Source organism: Rhinopithecus bieti, unplaced genomic scaffold, assembly GCF_001698545.2.
Source record: "Rhinopithecus bieti isolate Rb0 unplaced genomic scaffold, ASM169854v2 scaffold_58058, whole genome shotgun sequence".
Taxonomy (NCBI): Eukaryota; Metazoa; Chordata; class Mammalia; order Primates; family Cercopithecidae; genus Rhinopithecus; species Rhinopithecus bieti.
Genome location: NW_016822568.1, coordinates 326,026 through 344,259, shown reverse-complemented (window position 1 = coordinate 344,259; position 18,234 = coordinate 326,026). Strand labels below are relative to the sequence as shown.

Here is an 18,234-nt window from a genome sequence, read left to right as displayed (position 1 = left end):
GCCCAGGCTGGAGTGCAGTGGCCGGCTCTCAGCTCACTGCAAGCTCCGCCTCCCGGGTTCACGCCATTCTCCTGTCTCAGCCTCCCGAGTAGCTGGGACTACAGACGCCCGCCTCATCGCCCGGCTAGTTTTTTGTATTTTTTAGTAGAGACGGGGTTTCACCGTATTAGCCAGGATGGTCTCGATCTCCTGACCTCATGATCCGCCCGTCTCGGCCTCCCAAAGTGCTGGGATTACAGGCTTGAGCCACCGCGCCCGGCCAAATAGTTTTATTTAAGACATTGCATTTGCCATTTGCAATAGTGTTTATAAAGTGCAATGTTATTTCCTTCCACGAGCACATGTTCCATACTCAAGTATTGAGAGTGCCCAAAAATTTACTATAGCAGCTCAATTTTTAAACTGCTACAAACAGTCATATTGTGACTATGAAGAAGTATCCCAAAGACAAAAGCTAACACACACAAAATAGGACAGCAGTGAGATCATCAGGACCAAAGCTCTGATCAAACTGTACCTAAAACTCACATAACTCTAGACTTACAGTTACACAGGCCAGTGTCCCTGTTTGACTCGCATTTTCTGTTAACTATAACTGAGACATCTTTATGTCTACCACACTTAACAGTCAACATCCCTTAAGACTTTATTTACAGAAAACTTTTCATGGCTGGTAAATACTCTTCTCTCTTTTCCTTTGAGCTCCTCCCAGTACCAAGAGTCTGAGTCACTCACCTTATCACTTCTCTCTCTCTCAGACATACACACATACAACAAACCTTTGTGGCATATTTGTGGTGTTTTACCTAACTTTCTGCCTTTCCCTTGGTTATAGCCCTGTCCCTGGTACAAGATAACATTTAACATTTGTTACACTGAATTGTGACTGTCAGTGCTTCTGTCTCCTCTTCCCCTGAAGACTGTTAGCTCCTGAGGGCCTGACAGTCCCTTGACTCAACTCCTCTCTACTTCAATGTTTTATGCTTTGACCCAAAAAGATGGGGCTTAGCAGGGAGAGAGGTGGAAGGCTGAAGGGCATCCATCCAAACTTGTTTACTAACATTTGTATGTTCCTCCCTAGTTAACTGCCTCTATGCCTTTGCTGGAGAGGGAGCCACCTAGGTTCCCTTCACCTGGAATGTCTATTTTCACACATTCCAAACTCAAGGTCAACTCTGAAAGGGGTAAGGGCTGTAATCAACTAGGAAAGGACATGTGGCAACTTTCTGAGATTATGGTAATGTTCTGTATCTCAGTAGGGATGTGGGTTACACAGGTATATACATTTGTCAAAACATGAAATTATACTCTTAAGATGCGTGCATTTATTTCATTTTATGGATATTTGACCTTTAAAAAGTTTCACATATTGAACTCTAGTAAATGGTATGCATGATGAAATGTTTAAAGGAATGTGTACACATGTTCATAATTTTGAAATGCATAAAGTGTTGATACATGGCTGGACATACGTGATAAAGTCAAGTGTAGTAAAGTGCTAATTGTAGAATCTGGGTGGTGGATATTTGGGTGTTCACAGTAAAATTACTTTGATTTTCTGAATGTTTGAAAATGTTCATCATAAAATGTTAGGAAAAAAATAAGAAATGTGGGTTAACATCTCTGATGTCTTCACAGTCACAGACTTGGTTTAGATCTCATTACATCTTAACTGGAATCTTGCAATCACCCTTACACTGGCCTTCATGTTAGCCCACTGCAGTCTCTCCTCACCCCAAGGATCGCCAGAGAGAACCTTCAGAAACATAAATTGGACCTCTGTGATCCGGTCCCTGCCAACCTCTTCAGCTTCATCCCTGACGCTTGCCACCTTACTGCAGCCTGTACTACAGCTCAACCCAGGACTTGCAGATCCACTCACACACTGGGCTATGTTATGACTTTCTGGTTTTGTTTTGTTTTGTTTTTGAGACGGAGTCTCACTCTGTCACCCAGGCTGGAGTGCAGTGGTGCAATCTTGGCTCACTGCAACCTCTGTCTCCGGGGCTCAAGCGATTCTCCTGCCTCAGCCTCCCAAGCAGCTGAGATTACAGGCACCTGCCAACATGCCTAGCTAATTTTTGTACTTTCAGTAGAGATGGGGGGGGTTTCACCATGTTGGCCAGGCTGGTCTCGAACTCCTGACCTCAGGTGATCCACCCGCCTTGGCCTGCCAAAGTGCTAGGATTACAGGTATGAGTCACCACACCCAGCCTACTTTATGACTTTCTACTTTTGCTCCTATTGTCCCCTTTGCTTGGAATGCTTTATTCCAACACATCCTCTGCCCTCCTTGCCTGGTAAATGCTCTTCAAGACTCAACCCAGGGATTACTTCTTCCTAGTAGCACGTCTTCCCAGTAGCACGTCCTGGGTTGGGTCTCCTTCTTTTTTTTTTTTTTTTTTTTTTTTGAGACGGAGTCTCACTCTGTCACCAAGGCTGAAGTGAAGTGGCACGATCTCGGCTCACTGCAACCTCCACCTCCTGGGTTCACGCCATTCTCCTGCCTCAGCCTCCTGAGTAGCTGGGACTACAGGCACCTGCCACCATGCCCGGCTAACTTTTTGTGTTTTTAGTAGAGACGGGGTTTCACCGTGTTAGCCAGGATGGTCTCGATCTCCTGACCTTGTGATACGCCAGCCTTGGCCTCCCAGAGTGCTGGGATTACAGGCATGAACCACCAGCCCCAGCCATGGGTCTCCTTCTTTCATGCTCCCATAGCACCTCAAACTTATTTGTAACATAGTATTTATCCTACTATGATCTTTGTGGGTTTCCATGTCTGTATACTAAACTAGATGCTTCTTGAAGAGCAAGCCTTCTAAAGGCATGCACAGGGTCTGATCTAAAAGAGGCTTTGATAAGCCACTGTAGAACTGAACAATAGATATTGAACTGGCATGGATGACACTCTGGCACTCTCCAACAACTTTGTGTTATAGATTTGATTGTATCTCCTCTACAGGAGTTTAAGGCCCACTGCCCCTATTGACTCAGCCATCTTTCTACGTCTCTCAAACACCATCTTCCTCACAAATTCAACTCAATTTCCTGCCTCAGTTTGGAATGATCTCTCCAATTCCTTTAAAGGCTTACTTTCTGTGTACCTTTTTTTTTTTTTTTTTAATGAGATTACACGCCTTTTCGGGCAAATTTTGACTGGGAAAAATTAAACTACATTGACTGATCAAAAAAAAAAACTGCCACAGAATTTGCTACATACTTGGGTCCTTCAATGTTTTAAGTGTGTGGAACGATGCTGCATCTATACTTGGGTTATCTTATTCAGTGGTGGGCCCTGAGAAAGCACCACCAGAGGGAGAAGATCCACCAACAGTGAATCCCCTAGGCATTCTTCCTGCACTCTGCTACAGCTTGGTAATGATGGGATTGCAGACTTTCTCCAGCCCTTTCTGCTGATGTTCAAATTCTTCCTTCTCAACGGCCTGATTCTTATCTATCCAATTAATAATTTCATTACGCCTGACAAGAATCTTCTGTTTGTCTTCATCATGAATCTTGCCTTGAAGTTTCTCATCTTCAACAGTTGCTTCCATGTTGAATTCACAGGATTCAAGGGAATTCTTGGATGACACCTGTCTCTGCTTCTCATCTTCAGCTTTGTACTGCTCAGCCTCCTGGACCATACGCTTAATGTCTTTCTTGCTAAAATGGCCCTTGTCATTAGTGACAGTACTCTTCTCTTTTCCTGTACTCTTGTGCACAGCAGAGACATTGAAGATGCCATTGGCACCAATATCAAACATGACTTCAATGTGAGGAACACCTTGGAGTGCAAAAGGTATGCCTATGAGTTGAAACTTGCCAAGCAGGTTGGTATCCTTGGTCATGACATGCTCACCTTCATAAACCTGAATAAGCACATCAAGATGCTTGTCAGGGTAGGTAGTAAAGGTCTGTCTGCGTGGAAGGAATGGTAGTATTATGCTTAATGAGAACAGTCATGACTACACCAGCAGTTTCAAAACCATGGAAAGGAAGAATGCCATACAAGAGCAACAAATCTTGAGCATTTTGAGATTTGTTGCCAGAGAGAATGGCTGCTTGAACAGCTGCACCATAAGCAACAGCTTCTTTAGGGCTCATGCTCTTTATTCAGTTATTTTCCATTGAAAAAGTCTTAGAGAAGCTTCTGAATCTTGAGGATACAAGTAGAACCATCATCCAGGAAAATATCATGAATCTGTGACTTGTCTAGTTTGGCATCTTGAAGGGCTTTCTCTACGAGGTCCAGGTGTCACAGAAAAGGTCAGCATTCAGTTCTTCAAATCGGGCATGTGTAAGAGGTATAGAAGTTGATTCCTTCATAGAGAAAATGGATCTCAATACTAGCCTGGTTGCTCAAGAGACAGTGTACTTAGCATCTTCACAAGCAGTATGGAGATGTCAGACAGCTCTCTTATTCTCACTGATATCCTTTGTATGCTTGTGCTTGAACTCGGCAATAAAACGGTGGACCACTTGGTTGTCAAAGTCTTTTCCACGTAAGTTGGTGTCTCCTGCTGTAGATTTCACCTCAAAGATTCCATCCTCAACAGTGAGGATTGACACATTAAAAGTGCCACTTCCAGGCCAAGTGCAGTGGCTCACGCCTGTAATCCTAGTACTTTGGGAGGCTGAGGCAGGCAGATCACCTGAGGTCAAGAGTTCGAGACCAGCCTGGCCAACACGGCAAAACCCTGTATTAAAATACAAAATTAGCTGAGGATGGTGGCGCATGCCTGTAATCCCAGCTACTTGGGAGGCTGAGGCACAAGNCTTGTGCTTGAACTCGGCAATAAAACGGTGGACCACTTGGTTGTCAAAGTCTTTTCCACGTAAGTTGGTGTCTCCTGCTGTAGATTTCACCTCAAAGATTCCATCCTCAACAGTGAGGATTGACACATTAAAAGTGCCACTTCCAGGCCAAGTGCAGTGGCTCACGCCTGTAATCCTAGTACTTTGGGAGGCTGAGGCAGGCAGATCACCTGAGGTCAAGAGTTCGAGACCAGCCTGGCCAACATGGCAAAACCCTGTATTAAAAATACAAAAATTAGCTGAGGATGGTGGCGCATGCCTGTAATCCCAGCTACTTGGGAGGCTGAGGCACAAGAATGGCTTGAACCCTGGAGGCAGAGGTTGCAGTGAGCCAAGATTGCACCACTGCACTCCAGCCTGGGCAACAGAGTGAGATTCTGTCTCACAAAAAAAAAAAAAAAAAAAAAAAAAAAAGCCAGGAATGGTGGCTCACGCCTGTAATCCCAGCACTTTGGGAGGCTGAGGGGGGCAGATCACCTGAAGTCAGGAGTTCAAGACCAGCCTGGCCAACACGGTGAAACCACAAAAAAAATTAGCCAGGTGTGGTGGTGGGCGCCTGTAATCCCAACTACTCAGGAAGCTGAGGCAGGAGAATCACTTGAACCCTGGAGGCAGAGATTACAGTGGGCCAAGATCGCACCACTCCAGCCTGGGTAACAGAGTGAGAATCCATCTCAAAAAAATAAATAAATAAAAATTCAAAAGTACCACTTCCAAGGTCAAAGATCGGCACGTTTCTTTGAGCTCCAACCTTTTGTCTAAGGCATAAGCAACAGAAGCAGCAGTTTGCTCACTGATAATTCTCAGTACATTGAGATAAGTAACAGTTCCAGCATCTTTGGTAGCCTGATGCTAAGAATCATTAAACTAAGCTGATATTGTGACCACAGCGTTGGTAACACTCTTCCCAAGGTAGGCTTCTGCCATTTCCTTCATCTTTGTCAGAACAACAGAGCAGCTGTCCTCAACCTTTTTGGCACCAGGGACCAGCTTCATGGAAGACAATTTTTCCACAGACCAAGTTGCAGGGGTAGGATTGGGGGACAATAGTTTTAGGATGATTCAAGCACATTACATTTATTGTGCACTTTATATTATTATTACATTGTAATATATAATGAAATAATTATACAATTCATCATAACGTACCATCAGTAGGAGCCCTGAACTTGTTTTCTCACAACTAGACTGTCCCATCTGGAGGTGATGGAAGACAGTGACAGATCATCAGGCATTAGATTCTCATAAGAAGTGCTAGATCCCTTGCATGTGCAATTCACAATAGGGTTGACACTCACGAGAATCTAATGCTGCCACTGACCTGACAGGAGCTCAGGTGATAATGTGAATGATGGGGAGCTGCTGTAAATACAGATGAAGATTCACTGACTTGCTGCCACTCATCTCCTGCTGCGCAGCCAGTTCCTAACAGGCCACAGCCCAGTACCAGTCCGTGGCCTGGGGATTGAGGACCCGTGCCCTAGAGGACACCTTTCTGGACAGAAGTTTTTTTTATCTCTCCCTTGTATTCTACTTGGACCTTGGGCCTGCCAGCATTATTCACTACCATGAAGGGCCAATGCTTCATATCAGACTGCACAACAGCATAAGCAAGTCTGTGTCCAATCAGCAATCAGATTTGGCATCAAAAAGTGCGTTCATGGGGTTCATTGCAACTTGATTCTTTGTGGCATCACTGAGCAATTGTTCGGTATCAGTAAAGGTGACATAGCTTGGAGTGATTGGATTTCCCTGATCATTGGCAATTACTTCTATTTTTCCATGCTGGAAAACCACCACACAAGAGTAGATGGTGCCAAGATGAATACCTACTGCAGGTCCCTTAAACATGGTTGTTTGCATGTAGGCTGGATTGGATTGTGAAGAAAGACACAGGAACCCCAAAAGTGGCCACTGCATTCAATAAATCCCCATAAATTCTTCAAATGACTTTGCAGTATGTAAATCAAGGTAAGGCCTCATTCAAGTCATTCAGTCATTCTACACATAGGTATTGAGTCCCTCCCTATTTTGTGTCAGTGTTGGGAATACAGTTAGCCCTCTGTATTCCATAGAAAGTATTTGAGTTAAAAAATGAAAAAAACACAAAATAATACAAATTAAAAAACATACCACTATTTACATATCATTTACATTGTATTACTTATTGTAAGTAATCTGAAGATGATTTAAAGCATACAGAATAGCCTACATGCAAATACTACACCATTTTACATGAGACTAGAGCATCTGCAAATTTTGGTACCCTCATGGTGGGGGACTAGGGGAGTGTCCAAGAACCAGTCACCAGCAGATGGACTGACTGTATAACCCAACCCCTACTTCATGGAGCTTATAGTCTAGTAAGGATAGATAACCATCAAGTGGAATGATGCAAAATATCGTATCAAATGGTGCTAAGTGTTATGAAGACTGCATAATATCATATCAAATAGTGCTGTTATGAAGACAACAGACCGCTTCGTTATGTAAGAAAGCACTTTAGAATTAGTGGGCTTAGAAGTCCCTTAGGTAGATGACATTTGAGCTGCAGCCTGAATGATGCCCTCCAAAGACACAAACTTTTTAAACATGACTAGCTTAAGTTTTCACAGCCTTTTATTCACTGACTTGCTGCCATGCCAATGTTTGAGTTACTGTTGGTTTGTCTCCAGGAAAAATTTTGAATTGTCTCCAGATAGTTCCAATTAAAAGTAAATGTAAACTTTCATTATCATCTATGCAAAGATTCATTCTTTAGCTACACAAGGGAGGACAGATTTCCTGGAAGAGAAGGAAAAGGGTATGGGGACCTGTGAATGGTTGAGAGGCGCCTGCCACTGGGAATTTGTTATTGAGTATTTAGAGATTTGAGGGCAGTATAAGCACCAAAGACAGTGTTTAAGTCTTTATGATTATTTCTCCATTTTGTACCTTCCGTAACAAATTCTATCAACTGGCAGGACTCCACATTTGACACTAAAATATATACAATTATCAGTCCTCCTCAGTTATCTGGGGCTATGAAAGAGAAAACACAAGCATATTGCAAGTGGCAATACAACAACAGAGCTTTACTGTAGCATTTTAATTTCTCTAAAATTACTACTTGATCTTTAGAAATGCCAGCCACCAGGGCAGCACTCTTCCAGGCAAACATTATGACTAAACTGTAAAATATTGTGAAATGTATTCACGAAGGAGGTGAAGACAAAATCAGTAAACAGGAATGAGTGAGGAAGTAACATACTGGAACGATGAAACAGGGAGTTTTTTGCAATTTGTAAATTTCAGCATCGGATGTTTCGTTGTGAGGTCTTCTTAGTCTAATGTTCACAATTCTAAATGTAGTTAAGTTCACCAATACTTTGGGGGTTCCTACTATAGCAGTCAAAGGTCTTTTGTGAAGAACTGAAATGATGAATAACTGATGGTCAGAGCCCTTAAAAACCTTATAATTCAATGAAAGGCTAAGGAGTAAAGTCCAGGTGCTCACTAACTATTAAAATAAGGCAGATTTTAAGACAGCCCTTATAGAGAGTAAGGCAAAGTATTGTGAAATTACAGAAAAAATAATAATTAAATCTAGTAGAAGTATCTGCAGCTGCTGTCCAGAGGAACTGGTGTCCTGGCTGAGATGGAGTCAGCAGTTATTGGCAATAATAGTGTTCCACGTGGAGGAAAACAAAAGTGATCAGACACCAAGATGGCAACACACAGGCAATATTCAGGGAACACAGATACGTGTGGTCAGGGGACAAATAAAGAGTTTGGGGAGAGGGATTCTACAGAAACAGAATGAAAGAAACGTGGGTTGGGACTAGAGTTAAAGAACTTTAGACTGGCAAGTAATGAGACAGCATTGAACATTTTTTTAGTAGAGTGGCTAGCGTAAAGAATGGACAGAAAGAGCAGCAGTATGCATTAATTTCAGTTTCTATAACACTACCATGGACCAGGTGTTGGGATTAGACCTCAAATTTGGGGATTAGATAATTTGTTGATAGAATGGACAACGGTTTGTGAGAAGAAAGAGTTGAAGATGATTCTGCAGTTCCAAGTCTGGGTGACTGGGAGGATGTTAATGCCATTCTCTAAGCAGAAGCAGGTTTGGAGTGGAATAGGTTTGGTTTTGGGCATGCTGTTGACAAAACTGATGTCACATATCCTATTTCCTGATTCCTCCTGGGATTGTTCCAGAGCTATCACCATGATTAATAGTTAATATTGGAACAACTCCTTGAGAATAAAATGCCACAGGTACCATTTACGTATGACACATTACGTTCTTCTGGCAACTGGGTAGTTGATCTGAAAGGCTGGCTGTTCAAAGTTCAAATCATCTTCGTTACACAATGCCGCCCACTGCACGCCCACGGGATACCTTAACCCGGTATGCTTCAAAGACAATATTCTCGCCATCACAACAGAGCTATACATTGTAAACTGCAAACTGAAAAGTTGCCTTTATTCTGAAGGAAAATCAATTTAATATTCTTCTACCAAATTACCAAAACAATGTTTCTGGCGGAGGCTGGGGAGGGGTTGGTGGCAAAAGCCTTTCCAGAGACTGACTGTGGTGTGGGATTCACATCTTCAGTAGGTCCCCCAGGAGGGTAACGAACGTCTTGTGTAGTCTTTCACCAGAATTGTGTTCAACAACTCACGTTCTGGAGCCAACCCGCAGATCAGAATCCAGCTTAGACACCACACAGCAGTGATCCCGGACAAGTTACCCAAGCTCTTATGTCTCAAATTATTTAGCTGTAAAACATCTACAACTAGAACTGAAAACTTGGCTGCCAGGCACTGGGCTGGACACAGATTTACAGCGGTGAGGACCACCAAGGGGAACTAAAATTCGAATGTAGGGAACAAACGATTAACAAGTTAGTTTCAGAATGAAAGACTCCTAGCGTAAGAATTCAAGTGGATAATTCCTGTAAAGCATTTAGTACAGTAAAGAGCGAAGGGAAATTCTGAATAAAAGGTAGATGCTATTTTAGGATTTGGCCCTCCCCGTCCCCTACCAAAACCACGTAAACTCTTAATACAAGCGACTTTTGTCAGCGCCTAAAGGCGGCTTTTGGGATAGGAAGGGTCCTCTCTTCCTACTTGGGGTAAATGCGTTTTACCAACCTTTACCGACCCACCCAACCCCAGGGACATTTTTCAGGGGGAGGTTATCTAGTGCTAGACAAGTTCCCTCTAGTAAAGCCCCTTCGACGAGGTGCCAGGATTGGGGTGAGGGAACCTTGCCGCTCCCACAAGGGCTGGGCACAAAAAACAAAAAAATAAGATATTTTGGTCTTCCCCCAAAGCATAGTAAAAGAATTTCCCCGAACCCGGCCGCCGGGAGCCCAGAGACCCCCAGCCCAAATAACAATGGCGCTACAGAGGGTGTGGCCGCGAGTACCTGGGGTGGGGGAAGGGGAGAAAGGCGCCCAGCTCCGGTCAGAGCCACTCGCAGGGTCACGTGACATCTTGCCCCGCCCCCGCCCCGGGAACAGACCTGGGCGGGGAGGGATTTGGGAAGGGGCGGGGAAGCGGATGGAGCGGTGGGACTGGCGATGACGGGAAGTGACGAAGGGGCGTAGTTCGCTGCGTGCAGCGACGTGGCGGCGGGGCCGACACCGGACAGCGGAAGTGGCTCCGGCGGTGGGACTTGAGTGTTTGTGTTTTGGTTCGTGAAGGAGCCGGCGGCTGGCCTTAGGGGAGGAGGCAGAGGGAGGAGGAGGAGGAAGAATTCGACGGAACTCCAGCGCCGGCGGCGGCGGCGGAGGAGGGGAAAGGAAAGAGGAAGGCGGAGCGGCGAGAGGCGGAGACGGAGCCCGACAGGGGCGGCACCACGGCAAGAGCCCCGCACAGTCCAGTGTGAGGGGAGCGACGCGAAGAGCAGACGACGCCGCCGCCGCCACCACCACCACCGCCATAGACACACTCTCATCCTACGGGCCACGCCTGGGCCTTGGTGCCAGGAAGCTTCGGCCCCGCAGCCCGGCTTGCTGCGGTCTCAGGTAACCGAACCGCCTCTCCCCCTGCGCAGGGGGTGCCTGGACCCCAGGTTGTCCGCGATCCCCAGCCTGTCCGCGGCCCTGCGGGTACTAAGACCCCCGCCCCTTCTCCCTCATGCGGAGCGGTGGCCTGGACCAGAGAACTATCGAACCCGGCGTCTTGTTCTGCCAGCCCTGGTGACTCATCCTCAAGGGGCTCTGGAGACCGGGATTTGGGGACTGACTGAGGGAGCGACGGGTGTCACCCTTTCCCTTCTCAAGATGGCGCCGTGGAAAGTGTACTGGAGGCCGCGGTTCCGCCTGGTCCCTGTGCTGGCAGTCCTGGGGGTCTCGGTCAAAGCCAGCCAGGTTCAGGGGAGGAGGTTGGAAAGGCCAAGGGACCTGGCGAGTGCTGCTTATCCAGGCGATCTGGAGTTGGCTATAAGCTACTCAGGTGCTCTCCAAGCAGGAACCCGGGCCTACTGCAGGTGTGAATGTGGGGAGGTCCGCCTACCTGCAACTTCCAAAGACGAGTAGTGTCGGTGGGTGGGAGATTCGTCAAAATGGGCCGTCTAGAGACTCTTGTCTTACGTATGGAAGGTAGTGAACTACAGCGTTAAGTAAATCCGAGATAACAGGACCGCTGAACTCCTTCACTGGGTAGAGACCATGAAACTTGTTCTGGTGTTATCTTCCCTGGAAGCTGTTTACCTCTGAGACTTTCAAACTTTTAAGTTCTGAACGTCATAGTTCATATACTTGGTTTTTGTCTTGCTTAAGTGGAATCAAAGCGTTCAATCAGTTGCCTTTCACATAATAAGAAAAAAACACTTGCACACCTCTGGGAATACTCAAGACTGCTCATAAACTTTATTCCTAAAGTAAAATGGAAATGATAACCCAGCATTTGTGTAAGCAAAGTACATGGAACAGTGCCTGGCACAAAATAAGTGCCCAGTCAATTTTTTGATCAAAGAACCCTTAGAAGGATTTTTACTATAGAATGAATAACAGTTATTTTCAAAAGACTACAAATCTATATTATGCAAAATTCTTGTTTTGCAAAACAGAAGTTTCAGTAAGCAGTGAATACAAATGAATACACGTAATTTTTAACCTTAGTGTTATGCTAAGTGTGTATTTACTATTAACTCTAGTTATTTCCTGTTTGAGATCCTCAAGGGAAGTAGCCACAGTTAAGTAGCTTTAAACCTTTTTTTTTTTTTTTTTTTGAGACGGAGTCTCGCTCTGTCGCCCGGGCTGGAGTGCAGTGGCCGGATCTCAGCTCACTGCAAGCTCCGCCTCCCGGGTTTACGCCATTCTCCTGCCTCAGCCTCCCGAGTAGCTGGGACTACAGGCGCCCGCCACCTTGCCCGGCTAGTTTTTTGTATTTTTTAGTAGAGACGGGGTTTCACAGTGTTAGCCAGGATGGTCTCGATCTCCTGACCTCGTGATCCGCCCGTCTCGGCCTCCCAAAGTGCTGGGATTACAGGCTTGAGCCACCGCGCCCGGCCAAGTAGCTTTAAACCTTAAAAGCCAAAGTGAAATCAGAATCTTGTTTGATTTTTTTTTTTTTAATGGGAGTCTGATGAAATTTGGAAGTACCGTAGAAATTTGGAGCATATTGTCCTTGATAAGTAATTTCTTGTTTTCGTAGATAAAAAGACAAATGGAAAATGTTTTAATTGATACTGCTTGTGTAATATCTGAAGATGTATTGGTACGTTTTCAGTACATATGTTCTCTAGATATTTTCTTATCAAAGGACCACATTATTGGCAATTTCAATCCCTACTATGTTTATTAGAGATTGTTTACATGTATTGTTTCATTTAATTCTCACAGCAGCTGTGCAAGTTAGATATTATGGGAATAGAGACTTGGAAATTAAAGAATTTGCCCAGGCGTAAATTGGTATAGCCAGGATTAGACCCCCAAGTCTGGTATGTTTGTGGGGAGGGGGCATTTTTGTTTATACCTCATTATTTGGAAGCAACTCAGATATTACCTCAATTAATCTGTAAATATTTCAGAATGTAATGGTAAAGATAAAGACTCTAAAAAGCTGGTGTTTAGTTAAGGCAGGAAGGTAGTTTTATTGCCTTAAGAACTAAGATCTCGTGGACATGTTAGGGAATTCAGTATCAAGAGCATATTATAAACTGATTTTATGGGAAAGGCATATTTCTTTCTTTTGTTTTTAATATAGAGACAGGGTCTCACTGTTGCCCAGGCAGTCCTTCTGCCTCAACCGCAAAGTGTTGGAATTTACCAGTATAAGCCACTGTGTCCAGTGTGAAAGACATATTTCTTATATGAGGTAGCTAAGTGAAATATAGCAGAGTTTTTAGAGAGGGAATCATCAGATTTAATATATTAGAATATATTCGGATTTTGATTAAAGATAGAAGGAAACTGTTAAGATTGGTTTGTGAGTGGATTGAAAAAGGTTCTTCAAATATTCACTAATTCCTTAGAGATTAAAAATTAGCATAGAAGTCGCCATTCAGGCTAGATTTTTTAATGTGTTGTTTAAATAAAAAATAATGGCCTGCAGGCTGGATGTGGTGGCTCACACCTGTAATCCCAGCATTTTGCCAGGCTGAGCCCAGGAGGTCTAGGTTGCAGTGAGCTATGGCCACGCCACTGCACTCCAGCCTGGGTGAGAGAGCAAAACCCTTTCTCAAAAAAATTAATAAAAAAAAAAAGTCATGCATATTTTTCGTCTAAAACTACAAAAAAGTTACAATTAGTGTAAGTAAATAAGTCAGTAATAATCCCACCACATAGAGAACAACTGTTAGCATTTCTGTGTATGGTATACTTGAGCAGATGAAGAAACAATTTTAAGTCTGTCTGCCATCAGGCACACAAACCTGGGATACTGAAAATATTTGTTGTCCAAAATTACCTTTAATTAAATGAAAAATGCATCGTTTAACAGAAGACTTCAAATAATACTAAACTCTAGGATCTCTTCTAAAAGCTTCCCATTTATTAATAACATAATTTTTCTCAAAACAATGTTAACCCAAGTAGCCTGGCTACAGAACTTGAACTCGAGTCATCCCTCAGTTTCTCTGGGTTTGAAACTCAGCTGTGTGTCACTTCTGTGACAGTAACTGTGTGACCTCAATTAAGCTTCTTAACATCTCTGTGCTTGTTTCCTCATTTATAAGGATTGTAATAATATCTCATTTTATAGGATTGTTGAGAAGTTAAGTACTTAAAGTACTACCTGGCACAAAGTTGAAGCTTTGAGGTTAGCCTTTAAAAAAAAAAAAAGAAAAGAAAAAATGATTTTGGGCTCAAATCCTGTACCTTTAAATTTCATTTAAAAAATAGTGACATTGAAGGTCTAGTAGAGCTTAAGATAATCGTGCTATAGGCAAAATTTAAAGTGATTAATAGTAAATTTGCTTTACTGATTTGTATATTTAATTCATAATTGTTTCTTTACAGGTTTCTTTACCTCCAGAAAGAAGAATATTGACCCCTTGAATTCTGGAAGTTCATTGAAGAATCTGAAATTAAGGACTTATTTCAAATTTGGACATGGCTAATCGAGGTGCAACAAGACCCAACGGGCCAAATACTGGAAATAAAATATGCCAGTTCAAACTAGTACTTCTGGGAGAGTCTGCTGTTGGCAAATCAAGCCTAGTGCTTCGGTTTGTGAAAGGCCAATTTCATGAATTTCAAGAGAGTACCATTGGGGGTGAGATTTTCTTTTTTCCCTGCTTCATTTAATCGAATCATATGTTGACAAAGTATTTTGATGTTCCAATTGTGTGATTATGAATAGCTAAGTCATAGAGTGAAGAAAAGAGCTGTTCACCTTACCTTAAGCTTTAAAACTTGCCTTTATTTTTGTTAAAATGATGTGTTTTTACATTTGATTGTTTGGTTAATCCCTTGTGGTTATATTGTCGCTAAAATACAGATAAAAACATGAGTAGAATCAGTGTCTCCAGTAATAAGATTTGACCTGATACCTATTTCTGGCTAACAAGTAGAAGCTTCTTCAAATTAATACAGTACATGTTTGTGCTTAATTATATTGGTTTAAAATGAATAGTAAAAAAAGTAACCTCAAATTCTGATCTATATAACTGAACTATTTGTAAATCATTATACTTATTTGTAAAATTAATTAAATGTAATTAAATACTGCTAGATGTACTTTTTTTGTTGTTATTTAAGAGATGGGATCTTGCTGTCGCCTAGGCTGGAGTGCAGTGTCCGGATCATAACTCACTGCAGACTGCAGCCTGGAACTCTCGGCTCAAATGATCATCCCGCCTTAGCCTCCCACTAAGTAGTTGGGCCTAAGGGTGCTTGCCACCATGCCAGGCAAGTTTTTTTGTTTTTTTTTTTTTTTTTTTTTTTTTGTTGAGACGAGTCTTGCTCTGTTCGCCCAGGCTGGATTGCAAGTGGCGCGATCTCGGCTCACCTGCAAGCCCGCCTCCCGGGTTTACGCCATTCTCCTGCCTCAGGGCCTCCCGATTAGGCTGGACCACAGGCGCCCCGCCACCCTCGGCCCGGCTAGTTTTTTTTTTGTATTTTTAGTAGAGACGGGGTTTCACCCGTTTCCGCCAGGATGGTCTCGATTCTCCTGACCTTGTGATCCACCCGTCTCAGCCTCCCAAAGTGCTGGGATTAAGAGTAAGAGTCTCGCTGTGTTTCCAGGTTGGTCTTGAACTCCTGGCCTCAAGTAAGCCTCCATTCTCAACCTCCCAGGTAGCTGTGATTACAGGTGCTCCCTGCTAAGATGTACATGTAAGAATGCTCCTAAGCTAAGGGAAGAGAAAAAGTGATTAATGCAAAGGGACATGACAGAAAAATGGAACCTGAAGAAAAAGATGAAACAAAAAGGGGAAGAGTAGGCACTGACAAGGTGGTCATGGTGCACCAGAGATGAGGGGAAGGTAAGATGCAGGGTGAAAAGGAGACAGCGAACAGTATAGTATTGTCAAGAGAGGACATAAAGTGGGAAAATTGAATTTTAGCTGGGCATGGTGCTGCATTCCTGTAGTCCCAGGTATTTGGAGGCTGAGGCAGGATTATTTTAGCCTAGGAGTTCAAGTCCAGCCTGGGCAACACAATGAGAACCCATCTCTAAAAAAAAAAAATTGACTTTAATCAAAGAAACCTATAATTATATAGCTGTGGGACAAGAGAGCCTCTTTTGGGCCGCTGTTTAATCTGTGAAATGATGCTTTTCAATTAGATGAAATGTGGGAAGAACGACACGGTTTGAGATTCACGATATTTTGCAAGTGATACGTAATTAAGCAATGCTCTTTTCTGAGGTATTCGTATGTATATTTTAACCCCATCCTGTAAAATTAAAGTCAAACTGGAAATAAGACAGGTAGATACCAACTGGCATGTGGCAAGTTTTTGGAATCTGTCTTTCAGAAGCAAAACTTTATACTGTGCATTTAGTGAGTGCTCTTCAGCAAATATGCTTGAGAATGTTATTCATAATCTTAGACTCATTCTAGTAAGATAAGTTACAGAACTCTACTACCTCCTGGCCTTTGTATATCTTGTTACAGTGTTATATTAGAATGTTTTATGTTTTTTTCTAATGGCTGAGCATCAGAAAGCATCATGGAGCTTTTGAGTCAGAAGTCTTGACATTTTAAAAAATGTTAATACACAATATATTGGACATCCTTTGTGATTTTTTTTTTTTCCTTGAAGGTACATCCACATGTGATTTTGTTGTTGTTGTTGTTAATACACTATATCCATTTTAATAATGAAATACTGCCTCTCTAGGTTTCACTTCCTCCAGAAGCAATTTGATCAAAGCTAACTGTTCCGTCTAGTAGGAAAAGGTTAAAGACTGCTAGATCGTGTACACCCACTTACTTTACTGTTAATGGCAGCATTTCCCAAAGTATATATGCATTCTGGGTTAAATACCTGGGCCAAATACATTTGGGAGTTACTATATGCTACTCTTTTCTCCTCTCTTTATTATTTTATTAAAATAATAAAAAATCAGAAGTACTGTAGTATAGAACTTAATTCCTGGGGAGCTTAAGGTTAGAATTTTTATCTTGTTTTGGGTAATCCACTTCTATGTGTTTTCCTCATGATAGCTCAAGAAGGGTGTTTAAAAGAAAATGTAACCCATATCCTGTGTATCATAAACATATCTCTGATATGTGTGTATCTCTATAATATAATCTCCATGTAACACCAGTTAGATTGTCTTGATTTCATTAATGAATTTTTCATAAAGATTTTCATTTCTATTTGTAGAGCTTCCTATTTAAAAACAAAAATGAATTTGCTTCCAAATTTCTATTAATCCTTTTTTGTTTTTGAGATAGGGTCTCTGTCGCCCAGGCTGGAGTGCAGTGGCGCTGCCCTGGCTCACTGCGACCTCCGCTTCCCAGGATTGAGCGATTCTCATGCCTCAGCCCCCCAAGTAGCTGGGACTATAGGCGCAAGCCACCACTCCTGGCTAATTTTTGTATTTTTAGTAGAGATGGGGTTTCACCATGTCGGCCAGTTTGGTCTTGAACTCCTGGCCTCAAGTGATCCACCCACCTCGGGCTCTCCAAGTGCTGAGATTACAGGCGTGAGCCACTGCCCCTGGCCTAACTTTCTGTTAATCTTTATTGGATACTTTTTCACTGTGCTGACCCCAAGTGAATACTATTCAGGAGGTATGACAGTACCATTATGATTGTAGCTGTGGACACTGTTCTTTTATGCTCTGTACTCATAGCTCTTCAACTTTAGGAGCTAGAGTAGATATAAAACATTTAAGAATTTTAAGGTTTGAGCTATTTCATGATCAACTCAAAAGGTCCATAACTTGCAGGTAATACGTATTTTTGTTTTGACTGACAGGTAGTAGAAGTTACCTGAAAAATGAAGCCAGCCAACTCTTTTGCATTTCAACTGCTGATTTTTTTTTTTTTTCTTTTGAGACAGAGTTTCACTGCGTGGCCCAGGTTGGAATGCAGTGGTATGACCTAGGCTGACTGCAACCTCCACTTCCCAGGTTCAAGTGATTCTCCTGCCTCAGCCTCCTGAGTATCTGGGATTACAGGCCCACACCACCACTCCCAACGAACTTTTGTATTTTTAGTAGAGACAGGGTTTTGCCATCTTGGCCAAGCTGGTCTCAGACTCCTGACCTCAAGTGATCCACCTGCCTTGGCCTCCCAAAGTGCTGGAATTATAGGCGTGAACCACCATGCCTGGCCTCAACTGTTTGATTTTCACTTTACTGTTTATATCTCCTAACTTGAGTTATTGTTCTGAAGCACTCACTTAAAATTTTCATCTCTATTTGATTGTGTTCGAAGGTGGATATCATATGTTACATTCTTTGTGGATTCTGAATTCATTAAGAATATCAAGATTTCTTCTGTAATTTGTGTGGTTCTTCCTAAAT

At 42.8% G+C, this 18,234-nt stretch overlaps 2 protein-coding genes and 1 pseudogene across 2 annotated transcripts in view; 1 reads left to right on the top strand and 2 right to left on the bottom strand.

Annotated features, from left to right (window-relative positions):
* Nucleotides 1-3,368: 3,368 nt before the first annotated feature.
* Nucleotides 3,369-6,669, bottom strand: LOC108521252 (heat shock cognate 71 kDa protein-like; annotated as a pseudogene).
* LOC108521253 (formin-like protein 5) lies at nt 5,884-10,775 on the bottom strand. The gene has a single exon (XM_017860978.1). The coding sequence runs from the start codon at nt 10,749-10,751 to the stop codon at nt 10,002-10,004; it is 750 nt and encodes a 249-aa protein (XP_017716467.1). The 5' UTR covers nt 10,752-10,775; the 3' UTR covers nt 5,884-10,001.
* The window catches only part of RAB5A (RAB5A, member RAS oncogene family), a 37,090-nt gene continuing 29,256 nt past the window's right edge, over nt 10,401-18,234 (top strand). Inside the window, exons 1-2 of the mRNA XM_017860979.1 lie at nt 10,401-10,835; nt 14,274-14,529. Coding sequence (XP_017716468.1) covers nt 14,367-14,529 — 163 coding nt within the window. The 5' untranslated portion in view covers nt 10,401-10,835; nt 14,274-14,366. The remainder of the gene's footprint in view (nt 10,836-14,273; nt 14,530-18,234) is intronic.